This window comes from Pygocentrus nattereri, chromosome 7 (genome assembly GCF_015220715.1).
Source record: "Pygocentrus nattereri isolate fPygNat1 chromosome 7, fPygNat1.pri, whole genome shotgun sequence".
NCBI classification, from domain to species: Eukaryota; Metazoa; Chordata; class Actinopteri; order Characiformes; family Serrasalmidae; genus Pygocentrus; species Pygocentrus nattereri.
This window is the reverse complement of record NC_051217.1, coordinates 46,342,692-46,357,967: the sequence shown is the minus strand read 5'-3', so window position 1 is coordinate 46,357,967 and position 15,276 is coordinate 46,342,692. Positions and strand designations below refer to the sequence as shown.

Here is a 15,276-nt window from a genome sequence, read left to right as displayed (position 1 = left end):
ACAGCGTCTCAGTCATCAGGCAGTGAATTCAGAACCAGCTCATGTAGGAACTTTCTGTAGGAGCTTTTAGAGGGACGTCTGGTTCCCATCACCACCACTGTGAACGGCTCTGACTCGGTCAGTTTATCTAGAACTGATTGTTTCACACCAAACCGCTCAAAATGAATCTGCAAAGCCTGCAGTGACACCCTGAGTATCATGTACAGTTTCGAGGTGTTTACTGTCTCTCTCTCCCTCCCTCTCTCTCTCTCTCTCTCTCTCTCTCTCTCCCTCCCTCTCTCTTTCTTTTCTTCTTATCTCAGATATAAACGAGTGTGCGGACCCCACCACTTGTATCAGTGGCTTTTGTGTGAACACTCCTGGAAGCTACATCTGTAACTGCCCCCCGGACTTCCAGCTCAACCCCACTGGAGTCGGCTGTGTGGGTGAGCGAACGTCAGCACCTCTAAAACACCCTGAACTCAAAATAATGCTTTTTAAAAGGTTAACTCATTTCAGAAGGTTTCTCATTAGACTGAATGAATAACCGACTCTAAATGTAGGTATTGTGATATAAACCGAGTCCGTTCTACAGTTTCTCATTAGACTGAATGAATAACCGACTCTAAATGTAGGTATTGTGATATAAACCGAGTCCGTTCTACAGTTTCTCATTAGACTGAATGAATAACCGACTCTAAATGTAGGTATTGTGATATAAACCGAGTCCGTTCTACAGTTTCTCATTAGACTGAATGAATAACCGACTCTAAATGTAGGTATTGTGATATAAACCGAGTCCGTTCTACAGTTTCTCATTAGACTGAATGAATAACCGACTCTAAATGTAGGTATTGTGATATAAACCGAGTCCGTTCTACAGTTTCTCATTAGACTGAATGAATAACCGACTCTAAATGTAGGTATTGTGATATAAACCGAGTCTGTTCTACAGTTTCTCATTAGACTGAATGAATAACCGACTCTAAATGTAGGTATTGTGATATAAACCGAGTCCGTTCTACAGTTTCTCATTAGGCTGAATGAATAACCGACTCTAAATGTAGGTATTGTGATATAAACCGAGTCCGTTCTACAGTTTCTCGTTAGGCTGAATGAATAACCGACTCTAAATGTAGGTATTGTGATATAAACCGAGTCTGTTCTACAGTTTCTCATTAGACTGAATGAATAACCGACTCTAAATGTAGGTATTGTGATATAAACCGAGTCCGTTCTACAGTTTCTCATTAGACTGAATGAATAACCGGCTCTAAATGTAGGTATTGTGATATAAACCGAGTCCGTTCTACAGTTTCTCATTAGGCTGAATGAATAACCGACTCTAAATGTAGGTATTGTGATATAAACCGAGTCCGTTCTACAGTTTCTCATTAGACTGAATGAATAACCGACTCTAAATGTAGGTATTGTGATATAAACCGAGTCCGTTCTACAGTTTCTCATTAGACTGAATGAATAACCGACTCTAAATGTAGGTATTGTGATATAAACCGAGTCCGTTCTACAGTTTCTCATTAGACTGAATGAATAACCGACTCTAAATGTAGGTATTGTGATATAAACCGAGTCCGTTCTACAGTTTCTCATTAGGCTGAATGAATAACCGACTCTAAATGTAGGTATTGTGATATAAACCGAGTCCGTTCTACAGTTTCTCATTAGGCTGAATGAATAACCGACTCTAAATGTAGGTATTGTGATATAAACCGAGTCCGTTCTACAGTTTCTCATTAGGCTGAATGAATAACCGACTCTAAATGTAGGTATTGTGATATAAACCGAGTCCGTTCTACAGTTTCTCATTAGACTGAATGAATAACCGACTCTAAATGTAGGTATTGTGATATAAACCGAGTCCGTTCTACAGTTTCTCATTAGACTGAATGAATAACCGGCTCTAAATGTAGGTATTGTGATATAAACCGAGTCCGTTCTACAGTTTCTCATTAGGCTGAATGAATAACCGACTCTAAATGTAGGTATTGTGATATAAACCGAGTCCGTTCTACAGTTTCTCATTAGGCTGAATGAATAACCGGCTCTAAATGTAGGTAATGTGATATAAACCGAGTCCGTTCTACAGTTTCTCATTAGACTGAATGAATAACCGGCTCTAAATGTAGGTATTGTGATATAAACCGAGTCCGTTCTACAGTTTCTCATTAGACTGAATGAATAACCGGCTCTAAATGTAGGTATTGTGATATAAACCGAGTCCGTTCTACAGTTTCTCGTTAGACTGAATGAATAACCGGCTCTAAATGTAGGTATTGTGATATAAACCGAGTCCGTTCTACAGTTTCTCGTTAGACTGAATGAATAACCGACTCTAAATGTAGGTATTGTGATATAAACCGAGTCCGTTCTACAGTTTCTCGTTAGGCTGAATGAATAACCGACTCTAAATGTAGGTATTGTGATATAAACCGAGTCCGTTCTAAAGTTTCTCATTAGGCTGAATGAATAACCGGCTCTAAATGTAGGTATTGTGATATAAACCGAGTCCGTTCTAAAGTTTCTCATTAGGCTGAATGAATAACCGGCTCTAAATGTAGGTATTGTGATATAAACCGAGTCCGTTCTACAGTTTCTCATTAGGCTGAATGAATAACCGGCTCTAAATGTAGGTATTGTGATATAAACCGAGTCCGTTCTACAGTTTCTCATTAGGCTGAATGAATAACCGGCTCTAAATGTAGGTATTGTGATATAAACCGAGTCCGTTCTACAGTTTCTCATTAGGCTGAATGAATAACCGGCTCTAAATGTAGGTATTGTGATATAAACCGAGTCCGTTCTACAGTTTCTCATTAGACTGAATGAATAACCGGCTCTAAATGTAGGTATTGTGATATAAACCGAGTCCGTTCTACAGTTTCTCATTAGACTGAATGAATAACCGGCTCTAAATGTAGGTATTGTGATATAAACCGAGTCCGTTCTACAGTTTCTCATTAGACTGAATGAATAACCGTCTCTAAATGTAGGTATTGTGATATAAACCGAGTCCGTTCTACAGTTTCTCATTAGGCTGAATGAATAACCGACTCTAAATGTAGGTATTGTGATATAAACCGAGTCCGTTCTACAGTTTCTCATTAGGCTGAATGAATAACCGACTCTAAATGTAGGTATTGTGATATAAACCGAGTCCGTTCTACAGTTTCTCATTAGGCTGAATGAATAACCGACTCTAAATGTAGGTATTGTGATATAAACCGAGTCCGTTCTACAGTTTCTCATTAGACTGAATGAATAACCGACTCTAAATGTAGGTATTGTGATATAAACCGAGTCCGTTCTACAGTTTCTCATTAGACTGAATGAATAACCGACTCTAAATGTAGGTATTGTGATATAAACCGAGTCCGTTCTACAGTTTCTCATTAGACTGAATGAATAACCGACTCTAAATGTAGGTATTGTGATATAAACCGAGTCCGTTCTACAGTTTCTCATTAGACTGAATGAATAACCGGCTCTAAATGTAGGTATTGTGATATAAACCGAGTCCGTTCTACAGTTTCTCATTAGACTGAATGAATAACCGACTCTAAATGTAGGTATTGTGATATAAACCGAGTCCGTTCTACAGTTTCTCATTAGACTGAATGAATAACCGGCTCTAAATGTAGGTATTGTGATATAAACCGAGTCCGTTCCACAGTTTCTCATTAGACTGAATGAATAACCGACTCTAAATGTAGGTATTGTGATATAAACCGAGTCCGTTCTACAGTTTCTCGTTAGGCTGAATGAATAACCGGCTCTAAATGTAGGTATTGTGATATAAACCGAGTCCGTTCTACAGTTTCTCGTTAGGCTGAATGAATAACCGACTCTAAATGTAGGTATTGTGATATAAACCGAGTCCGTTCTACAGATTCTCGTTAGGCTGAATGAATAACCGACTCTAAATGTAGGTATTGTGATATAAACCGAGTCCGTTCTAAAGTTTCTCATTAGACTGAATGAATAACCGGCTCTAAATGTAGGTATTGTGATATAAACCGAGTCCGTTCTACAGTTTCTCATTAGACTGAATGAATAACCGGCTCTGAATGTAGGTATTGTGATATAAACCGAGTCCGTTCTACAGTTTCTCATTAGACTGAATGAATAACCGGCTCTGAATGTAGGTATTGTGATATAAACCGAGTCCGTTCTACAGTTTCTCATTAGGCTGAATGAATAACCGACTCTAAATGTAGGTATTGTGATATAAACCGAGTCCGTTCTACAGTTTCTCATTAGACTGAATGAATAACCGACTCTAAATGTAGGTATTGTGATATAAACCGAGTCCGTTCTACAGTTTCTCATTAGACTGAATGAATAACCGACTCTAAATGTAGGTATTGTGATATAAACCGAGTCCGTTCTACAGTTTCTCATTAGACTGAATGAATAACCGACTCTAAATGTAGGTATTGTGATATAAACCGAGTCCGTTCTACAGTTTCTCATTAGACTGAATGAATAACCGACTCTAAATGTAGGTATTGTGATATAAACCGAGTCCGTTCTACAGTTTCTCATTAGACTGAATGAATAACCGACTCTAAATGTAGGTATTGTGATATAAACCGAGTCCGTTCTACAGTTTCTCATTAGACTGAATGAATAACCGACTCTAAATGTAGGTATTGTGATATAAACCGAGTCCGTTCTACAGTTTCTCATTAGACTGAATGAATAACCGGCTCTAAATGTAGGTATTGTGATATAAACCGAGTCCGTTCTACAGTTTCTCATTAGACTGAATGAATAACCGACTCTAAATGTAGGTATTGTGATATAAACCGAGTCCGTTCTACAGTTTCTCATTAGACTGAATGAATAACCGGCTCTAAATGTAGGTATTGTGATATAAACCGAGTCCGTTCCACAGTTTCTCATTAGACTGAATGAATAACCGACTCTAAATGTAGGTATTGTGATATAAACCGAGTCCGTTCTACAGTTTCTCATTAGGCTGAATGAATAACCGGCTCTAAATGTAGGTATTGTGATATAAACCGAGTCCGTTCTACAGTTTCTCATTAGGCTGAATGAATAACCGGCTCTAAATGTAGGTATTGTGATATAAACCGAGTCCGTTCTACAGTTTCTCATTAGACTGAATGAATAACCGGCTCTAAATGTAGGTATTGTGATATAAACCGAGTCCGTTCTACAGTTTCTCGTTAGGCTGAATGAATAACCGACTCTAAATGTAGGTATTGTGATATAAACCGAGTCCGTTCTACAGATTCTCGTTAGGCTGAATGAATAACCGACTCTAAATGTAGGTATTGTGATATAAACCGAGTCCGTTCTAAAGTTTCTCATTAGGCTGAATGAATTACCGGCTCTAAATGTAGGTATTGTGATATAAACCAAGTCCGTTCTACAGTTTCTCATTAGACTGAATGAATAACCGGCTCTAAATGTAGGTATTGTGATATAAACCGAGTCCGTTCTACAGTTTCTCATTAGGCTGAATGAATAACCGACTCTAAATGTAGGTATTGTGATATAAACCGAGTCCGTTCTACAGTTTCTCATTAGACTGAATGAATAACCGACTCTAAATGTAGGTATTGTGATATAAACCGAGTCCGTTCTACAGTTTCTCATTAGACTGAATGAATAACCGACTCTAAATGTAGGTATTGTGATATAAACCGAGTCCGTTCTACAGTTTCTCATTAGACTGAATGAATAACCGACTCTAAATGTAGGTATTGTGATATAAACCGAGTCCGTTCTACAGTTTCTCATTAGGCTGAATGAATAACCGGCTCTAAATGTAGGTATTGTGATATAAACCGAGTCCGTTCTACAGTTTCTCATTAGGCTGAATGAATAACCGACTCTAAATGTAGGTATTGTGATATAAACCGAGTCCGTTCTACAGTTTCTCATTAGGCTGAATGAATAACCGACTCTAAATGTAGGTATTGTGATATAAACCGAGTCCGTTCTACAGTTTCTCATTAGACTGAATGAATAACCGGCTCTGAATGTAGGTATTGTGATATAAACCGAGTCCGTTCTACAGTTTCTCATTAGGCTGAATGAATAACCGACTCTAAATGTAGGTATTGTGATATAAACCAAGTCCGTTCTACAGTTTCTCATTAGACTGAATGAATAACCGACTCTAAATGTAGGTATTGTGATATAAACCGAGTCCGTTCTACAGTTTCTCATTAGACTGAATGAATAACCGACTCTAAATGTAGGTATTGTGATATAAACCGAGTCCGTTCTACAGTTTCTCATTAGGCTGAATGAATAACCGACTCTAAATGTAGGTATTGTGATATAAACCAAGTCCGTTCTACAGTTTCTCATTAGGCTGAATGAATAACCGACTCTAAATGTAGGTATTGTGATATAAACCAAGTCCGTTCTACAGTTTCTCATTAGGCTGAATGAATAACCGACTCTAAATGTAGGTATTGTGATATAAACCGAGTCCGTTCTACAGTTTCTCATTAGGCTGAATGAATAACCGACTATAATTGTAGGTATTGTGATATAAACCGAGTCTGTGTGTGTTAATGCCGATGTTTGTTTCAGACACTCGCTCAGGTAACTGTTACCTGGATGTGCGTTCCCGTGGAGACGCCTCCGAGAGTTTGGACTGCTCCAATGAGATCGGAGTGGGCGTGTCCAAAGCGTCCTGCTGCTGCTCACTGGGACAGGGCTGGGGAACGCCCTGCGAGGCCTGTCCTCCTCTCAACTCCTGTGAGTCGAGTCATTCATACAAACACTGCTGTACAAAAAAGCCCAGAATGGCAAAACAAGATGTTTTTAATGGTCCTCCTAACAACAAATCTTTAAACAAACAGGTTTAGTGTGTTAGTTTAAGGTGATTTTCCCTTCGGTTGTGTTTAAACGTTGAATTGCAGACAATTTTTTACAGAAAGAAGAGTCAATGTTGATCCACTCGGCTTTGGGAGCTACAAAACGCTGAAAAACACTGCTGAGCTAGTCTGAGTTTAATGTGAGACCAAATATTCTCTATCGGGTTTAAATCTGGACTCAGACCAGCTCAAACCATTACATTCTGCATACAAACACACTCACGACATTATACCTACATCCCACACACTTAGAAAAGATGGTTCTTTAAGGGTTCCTTAGTAAAGTAAGTGGTTCTATGACCATGAGCACTGAAAGAAACCTTTGCATGATGAAATGGTTCTTCAGGCTGATGGAGAACATGTTGCACATTGTTCTGTATAGTACCTTTTCAAAAACAGTTCAATGTAGCACCAAAAATGTCTTCTATAGTTACAGTGTCAAGCTTGTAACCCTTTTTGATGCCATATACTACACATTCTCCATCAGCCTGAAGAGCAGTTTCACTATTAGTAATGCAAAGTGTTCTTCCAGTGTTCATGGTTTTAGATAGAACAACTGTCTGTACTAAAGAACCCTTGAACCCTTGGCTGGTAGAGTCTCCTGAATCAATACTGGAGTAAAAATATTGATACTTGGGTTTAATAATGATAGAAGTAAAAGTTAAAGTACCTTCAAATGAGACACCCTGAGTAAACCATACTAAAATATCAGGTCTTAAGTACTGAGTAACTTCTTAAGTACTAACAGAACTGCAGTGGTAATCCAGCAGAACGTCCAGCATTTCTCTTTTTTGGATTATTCTGGTCTAAAATAAGACAATAAAGCTCAAAAGTCAGAGATGTGAGTAATCCCAGAGCAGAGCAGACGCTGAGCAACAAAACAGGATGAAATTAAACACAAAACAGGAGTCAGTAAATAAGTATGAACGGTGAAAATAACTAGTAACTAGTGAAAAGTAGATTCCTTCACTTACTAATATACTGGAGTGAAAGTATTGGATCATCCTCCATTTGGAGAGGAAATTCAGGTGGGCATTAAAAAATTGATTTATTTTATTGCAAAAATAAATCACCATCTCTTTTTATCATATATGCAAAAAGGAGATCTTAATTCCAAACATATTATCAGAGGTGGACGAAGAACACAAACCCAGTACCTGAGTAAAAGTAGAAGTTCCTCCCTTTAGACCTCCACTGGAGTAAAAGTACTAAAGTATTTCCCTTCAAATGTACTTAAGTATAAAGTAAAAGTACTAAAAGAGTAATTCTGGCTCTGATGTCCTGTTATCATTTTTATAACCAGACTGGCTTCATGAACTCATTTCAGGTGAAAGTCCTCCAGCGTCTCTCTTGGTAAACCAGTCTTTTAATAGAAGGTCATTAATTAGTGACGCTGACGTCTATTAAAATGATCAGAAGCACAAAACACTGAAGGTAAACAGTTTCCATCAGGGAGAACCGAGTGGCTCTGAAATCACTTTTTACACACAAGCAAAGTTTCAGTTTCAGATTTATTTACAACTTAGTTCCAAGTTTAAGTTGAATAAAAACTGGCTTTAAACTCAGGATCACAGATGAGCTCCTTTACTATGTTGATCTGTAGGCGTCTGTTCATAAACATAAACCAGCCCAAACTCATTTACTATAAAATGAAATGGTGTTTGTAGAAATTCAGAAAAAAGCCGCGTCAGTCTCGACTGCATATGTGGACATATTTCTATATTGAGCTCTATTTACACAAAGTTAGGTTAGTTCATCATTTATGTTGAACAGACTCTCCCAAAGTTTTACGCTGCTGCGCTGACGTTGAACCGCGTGCTGCACTGGGTCGGTATGACCAACAGGTCAAAACCAGCTCTAAACAAAGTGACCGCTGGGCCCTGATTGGTGCTCTGGCTTTGCGCTTCTTTCGTTTTGACATGTTACGTTTTTATACACACAGAAACCAAAAGGAACGACAGATTTCTCAAAATGTAGGAGGAAAAAGTCGGATATTAGACTCTGAAATGTAGTGGAGTGAAAAAGTCAGATATTAGCTCAGCAGAGTGAAAATCCCTAATTTTACATGTAAAATTAAGTAGGTGAAGTGATATTTTACATTTTTACACTATTCCAAAGTGAAAGAGCAGTGAAATGGAAGGTGCTGTTGAAGGACAGATTAAGGCAGTGGTGTTTTATTGCTATGGACTGCAGTTATATTGCTACATATTGCAGTATATGGCTCATTTGCATTAGACAGACAGACTCACATCACAAACAATATACTGTGCAGCCCTAGTGCGCACACACACACACACACACACACACACACACACACACACACACACACACACACACACAGGGCGGAACCCACACGATCTGCAGAATAAATTATACAGATCGGTTTTGTGGTCATCACGGGTCAGCAGGTTGGGAGCTCGTGCTGATGAATATCGTGGCTGGCTGGGTGCGGCGGGCTTGGAAAGTTTGCTTGCAAAAGCAGTCGTGCAGCAAATAATCTGCAGAGAAAAACATGTTATTAATGAACACGCAATCCGCATGTACTATAAAGCTGTATAAACTCCACTGAGCACAACATTTAACTGCGTTTTTCCCGAGAATGCAGTTTTGTGGGATCTGCGTCAGCTGTGATTCCACTCCGGATGACGTGTGGCTGATTTGTAGGATAATTAACTAATAATTTAGTGGCGGTACAGATAAAAAGCAGAGAGGAAAAGCCGAGCTGCTGTGCGCTGCTGTCAACACGGGGACGCCGCGCAGCTGCTTGTGTAGGATTACGTCTGTTTTCCACCATTCAGTCACTCGTTTTTGCAGCTGGTGTGGAGTTACATAGAAAAAAACATCATATGTGTAAAATACTTAACTTAATGTAACAAATTTGAATCATACGAAGCCCCAAAAGTGGCATAATAATTATTTTTAAAAGGCGCGGCCACAGATTATTATAACTGAGGCTGCAGTTTAATACATTAAGGACATGAGTTCAAATGCTGGCACTATATTAATATATTTAGACCATGAGTTAATAAACTGAGACCACAAGTTAATGTATTGCAGCCACCAGTGAATATAGAGGCTGCAAATGAATATATAAAGAGTTAGGGTTCCTATGGCTACGGGCCTCAGCATATTCATTTGTGACCTCAGTCTGTTAAGTCAAGGCCACACCTTATTGAAAATCACCATGTTGCCTCAGGGGCTCCATAGAATCACAGAAATCCCATAGAAACAGACTCTCAGACATCCCACCCTGCTGACAGACACAGAGCTCAAGAGCTCTTCTGGGACACTTCCTATCAGCAGTTGTTTTTTAAACGATTTCATTTGTTAGTATTGTGTAAATTGTGCTTTACCACATTCAGAAACACAGAACTTCAGCTATACGATGACGTATCAGTCAACACTGAACAAAAGCGAGCTAGAAAGCCTTCATCTCACCCCCGTCTGACACCGTCCAACACCGTCCGACACCGTCCGACATCGCCTGACACCGTCCGACATCGCCTGACACCGTCCGACATCATCCGACACCGTCCAACATCGCCTGACACCGTCCGACACCGTCCGACATCATCTGACACCGTCCGACACCGTCCGACATCGCCTGACACCGTCTGACAGTGACACTGATCCGAATTAGAAAACCTTGTATCTCCATTCTGACGGTTTTCAGTTTTTCACATAATTTATCAATCTATCTATTGGTCTGTCTGTCTCACTCTCTATCTGTCTGTCTATCTATCTGTCTGTCTGTCTATCTATCTATCTGTCTGTCTATCTCTGTCTGTCTATCTATCTATCTATCTATCTATCTATCTATCTGTCTGTCTGTCTGTCTGTCTGTCTGTCTGTTAGTCTATCTGTCTGTCTATCTCTATCTGTCTATCTATCTCTTTCTGTCTGTCTGTCTGTCTATCTGTCTGTCTATCTATCTCTTTCTGTCTGTCTGTCTGCCTGTCTGTCTGTCTATCTATCTCTTTCTGTCTGTCTGTCTGTCTATCTGTCTGTCTATCTATCTCTTTCTGTCTGTCTGTCTATCTATCTGTCTGTCTATCTATCTGTCTGTCTGTCTGTCTGTCTGTCTGTCTGTCTATCTATCTCTGTCTGTCTGTCTGTCTGTCTGTCTATCTGTCTGTCTATCTATCTCTGTCTGTCTGTCTGTCTGTCTATCTATCGCTGTCTGTCTGTCTGTCTGAAACCTAACGTTAACCCAGAGATCTGCAGCTCAGCTGACTCTGACCTTCCTGATCCTGAAAGTTACAGACAGTAGAAACAGCTTTAATGTTGAGCTACATTGAAAAACTGAATTTTCCAAAATCAAACTGAAAAATGTGCTGAAGTGTTCGGAGCCTGCCGCGCTCTGACCGCCCAAAGCAGAACGTCCAACTGACCTGGCTGAACATCAAACTGGAGAAACAAGCGCTGCGTGCCTCGAAGACGTCACACTGTCATCCAAAGAGACACGCAACAAAATGCTGACCTGAATGAAACACTAAACACTGACCTACATAAAGCACAGAGACTGTAAGGCTTGTCCTGCTGATGTTTCAGAACTTTTACTGCCTCATTTGACGTTTTCAGTTCAACCCCTTAAAATCTGAGGCTTATTACACACTAAGGCTTATTATTCAGCAGCTACAGTGAGTAAACCAGGGGCTGAATTCATGAAAGTGTCTTAAGAAAGAAAAGTGTGTCTTTTCTTAACGTCAATCTTAAAAAAAAGTTACTAGAAATTATTATTCTTCAAACTTCTTAAGGCTTCTTTCTTCACTATGTTCTAAAGAAGAATTCTAAGGGTAGCAGGGTGCTGTTCAAAAGGCTACATGACGCCTGTATAAGCTTGTCATTACAACTGACATAACCCTACATAACTGTTTATAAATGCTTATTACAACAGGCGTCATCTGTCGTAAAGGCTACTTTAGCTGCCTTTGATCAAAATTGGCAAATGTATCCTTCATAGCGAATGACGCTTATTGGAACAAGCATTTATAAACAGTTATGTGGGGTTATGTCGGTTGTAATGACAACCTTATGTAGGTGTCGTGTAGCCTTATGAACAGCACCCTACAGCACCCTTTATAGCACATGGTAAAATGCACAAAGCATACGTTAGAAGACAATAAAGACTTTCTTAATAAAATCTTACGAAAATAACTTTCTTACCAGAATATCTGAGAACTTTATATGTTTTTTATGAATTTATGAATTTCTTAGTGTTTGTCTTAAAAACCATAGCCAGTTTTTTTGTTAAGAAAGCTTTGCCCCACTGTTCTGGTGAGGGGGATTCAGTTATACACCGATTTTGTGTTATTGCTTTATTTTTTGCTGACTGTCAGAAGTATCCTCGTCAAATATTAATCATTATCCATAACATGTTCCTCTATATCTCCAAGGTACATAACTCTGCGTTCTTTAGGGACCGAATAACCCAAACGTCTTTAACCACATCGTACACATTTTCCCAGAAAGAGTACATTTCCTAAAGACGTGTCCGATTGGCCTGCGTGTCCCCACACGTCCTGTTTGCTCCGTATTCCAGGAGTTATAAAATAACGGGTCAAGTTCTTCCATCCAAGTTCTTCCCATGTCCTTGAGTTCGTGGTCACGTGCTGCGTTACACACGTTTTAATCCACTCTTCCTCTGTCAGTGCTTAACTCTCTCTCCAATGCAGTGGTTCTAGATACTGTAAATAGTTTCAAGCACACTCAAACCTGCAGTGGCTCTTTGCAAAGTGGTTCTTCAGATTGTGCCGTATGTGGTTCTATATAGTGGCACAAGGGTTCTGCTACTGCTACAACCCTTTCTGCTGCTATATAGAACCACTTCAACACTTTCTCCATCAATCAGAAGAACCGTTTCACCATGCAAAGAACCAGTAAGCAAGTTCTTTGGTTCTTTCAGAGCTCATCGTTCTATGTAGAAGCACTGTCTTTTCTAAAGAACCCTTGTAGAACCGTCCTTTTTGAGTGGAACTGTGACCGCTGTGTTTTTATCTGTGTGACGTGTCTTTTTTCAGCTGAGTATAAGTCTCTGTGTCCTGGTGGAGAGGGATTCAGACCCAACCCCATCACCGTCATCCTGGAGGGTGAGTTCACGCACATCCGTTCTCCACTGTGAGGAAACGCTCTGGTGTGATTCTCTCAAATTCCCATACGGATATTCCCAGAAACGGTTTCATCCCAAAAGGCTCTTTATCCAGTTCTAACAGTTTTGGATACGGGTGGTTTCTGAAAACGAAGACAGCTGACGCATGGAAAAGATTTTAATAAAGGGACCCTAATTAGTCCCACAATCGGGAAATTCACCTCCGCATTTAACGTATCCGTGCAGCGACACGCCACATACACACTAGTGAAAACACACACACACACACTGGGGGCAGTGAGCACACTCACCGGAGTGGTGGGCAGCCCTATCCACGGCGCCCTGGGAGCAGTTGGGGGTTAGGTGTCTTGCACAAGGTCACCTCAATCACAGACTGTCATTGATTTTGCATGTGTCTGTGTGAGTGAAGCTCCCAACAGTGTGCATTATATATCACTATATAACTCATATAACACATCACTGTTATCAAGGAAAGCCTTGTATCTCCTTTAGAGAAGGACATACTTTGCTTTTAATGTAAGTCAATGGAACCAGACTTTTGTCCAACTAACCTTTCTGGTCCATTCATCATGAAATTTACACGCAATGTAAAGGGTAAATGTCAAATTATGTGAGATATGAGGTTTTTCTTCCAACAGCAGCTAGATATATATATATATACACACACACACACACACACACACACACACACACACATCTTATACATATATGTATCTATACATACAACCCAGTTCTAATGAAGTTGGGACGTTGTGTAAAACATAAATAAAAACAGAAAACGATGATCTGCAAATCCTTTTCAACCGATATTCAACTGAATCCACTACAAAGCCGAGATATTTAATGTTCAAACGGATAAACTTTATTGATTTTTTAAATATTCCCTCATTTTGAATTTGATGCCTGCAACACGTTCCAGAGAAGTTGGGACAGGGGCAACAAAAGACTGGGAAAGTTGAGGAATGCTCAAAAAACACCTGTTTGGAACATTCCACAGGGGAACAGGTTAATTGGAAACAGGTGAGGGTCATGATTGGGTATAAAGGGAGCATCCCTGAAAGGCTCAGTCGTTCACAAGCGAGGACGGGCGAGGTTCACCACTTAGTGAACGACTGCGTGAGCAAATAGTCCAACAGTTTAAGATCAACGTTTCTCAACGTGCAACTGCAGGAATTTAGGGGTTTCATCATCTACAGTCCATAATATCATCAGAAGATTCAGAGAATCTGGAGAAATCTCTGCAGGTAAGCGGCGAGGCAGAAAACCAACACTGAATGCCCGTGACCTTCGACCCCTCAGGCGGCTCTGCATTAAAAACCCACATCATTCTGTAACGGATATTCCCACATGGGCTCAGGAACACTTCGGAAAACCACTGTCAGTGAACTCAATTCGTCGCTCCGTCTACAAGTGCAGGTTAAAACTCTGCCATGCAAAGCGAAGCCACATATCAACACCACCCAGAAACGCCGCCGGCTTCTCTGGGCCGAGCTCATCTGAGATGGACTGACGCAAAGTGGAAAAGTGTCCTGTGGTCTGACGCGTCCACATTTCACACTGTTTCTGGAAATCATGGACGTCGTGTCCTCCGGGCCAAAGAGGAAAAGGACTGTCCGGATTGTTTTCAGCTCAAAGTTCAAAAGCCAGCATCTCTGATGGTGGGGGGGGGGGGTGTTAGAGCCCATGGCAGGGGTAACCTGCACATCTGTGAAGGCCCATTAATGCTGAAAGGTACATACAGGTTTTGGAGCAACATCTGCTGCCATCCAAGCAGCGTCTTTTTCAGGGACGTCCTGCTTATTTCAGCAAGACGATGCCAAGCCACATTCTGCACGTGTTACAACAGCGTGGCTTCGTAGTAAAAGAGTGCGGGTACTAGACTGACCTGCCTGCAGTCCAGACCGTCTCCCATTGAAAATGTGTGGCGCATTACGAAGGTCAAAATACGACAGCGGAGCCCCCGGACTGCTGAGCAGCTGAAGCTGGACATCAAGCAGGAATGGGAAAGAATTCCACCTACAAAGCTTCAACAATCAGTGTCCTCAGTTCCCAAACGCTTATTGAGTGTTAAAGGAAAGGTGATGTAACTCAGTGGGAAACACGCCCCTGTCCCAACTTCTCTGGAACGTGTTACAGGCATCAAATTCAAAATGAGGGAATATTTGCAAAAAACAATAAAGTTTATCAGTTTGAACATTAAATATCTCGTCTTTGTAGTGGATTCAGTTGAATATCGGCTGAAAAGGATTTGCAGATCATCGTTTTCTGTTTTTATTTGTTTTACACAACGTACCAACTTCACTGGAATTG

The 15,276-nt window shown here is 40.3% G+C and overlaps 1 protein-coding gene across 2 annotated transcripts in view; it reads left to right on the top strand.

Annotated features, from left to right (window-relative positions):
* The window catches only part of fbn1 (fibrillin 1), a 190,866-nt gene that overhangs the window by 117,561 nt on the left and 58,029 nt on the right, over positions 1–15,276 (top strand). For both annotated transcript variants that reach the window (XM_037539934.1, XM_037539933.1), the window contains exons 37-39: positions 303–425; positions 6,571–6,738; positions 12,878–12,946. In XM_037539934.1, coding sequence (XP_037395831.1) covers positions 303–425; positions 6,571–6,738; positions 12,878–12,946 — 360 coding nt within the window. The remainder of the gene's footprint in view (positions 1–302; positions 426–6,570; positions 6,739–12,877; positions 12,947–15,276) is intronic.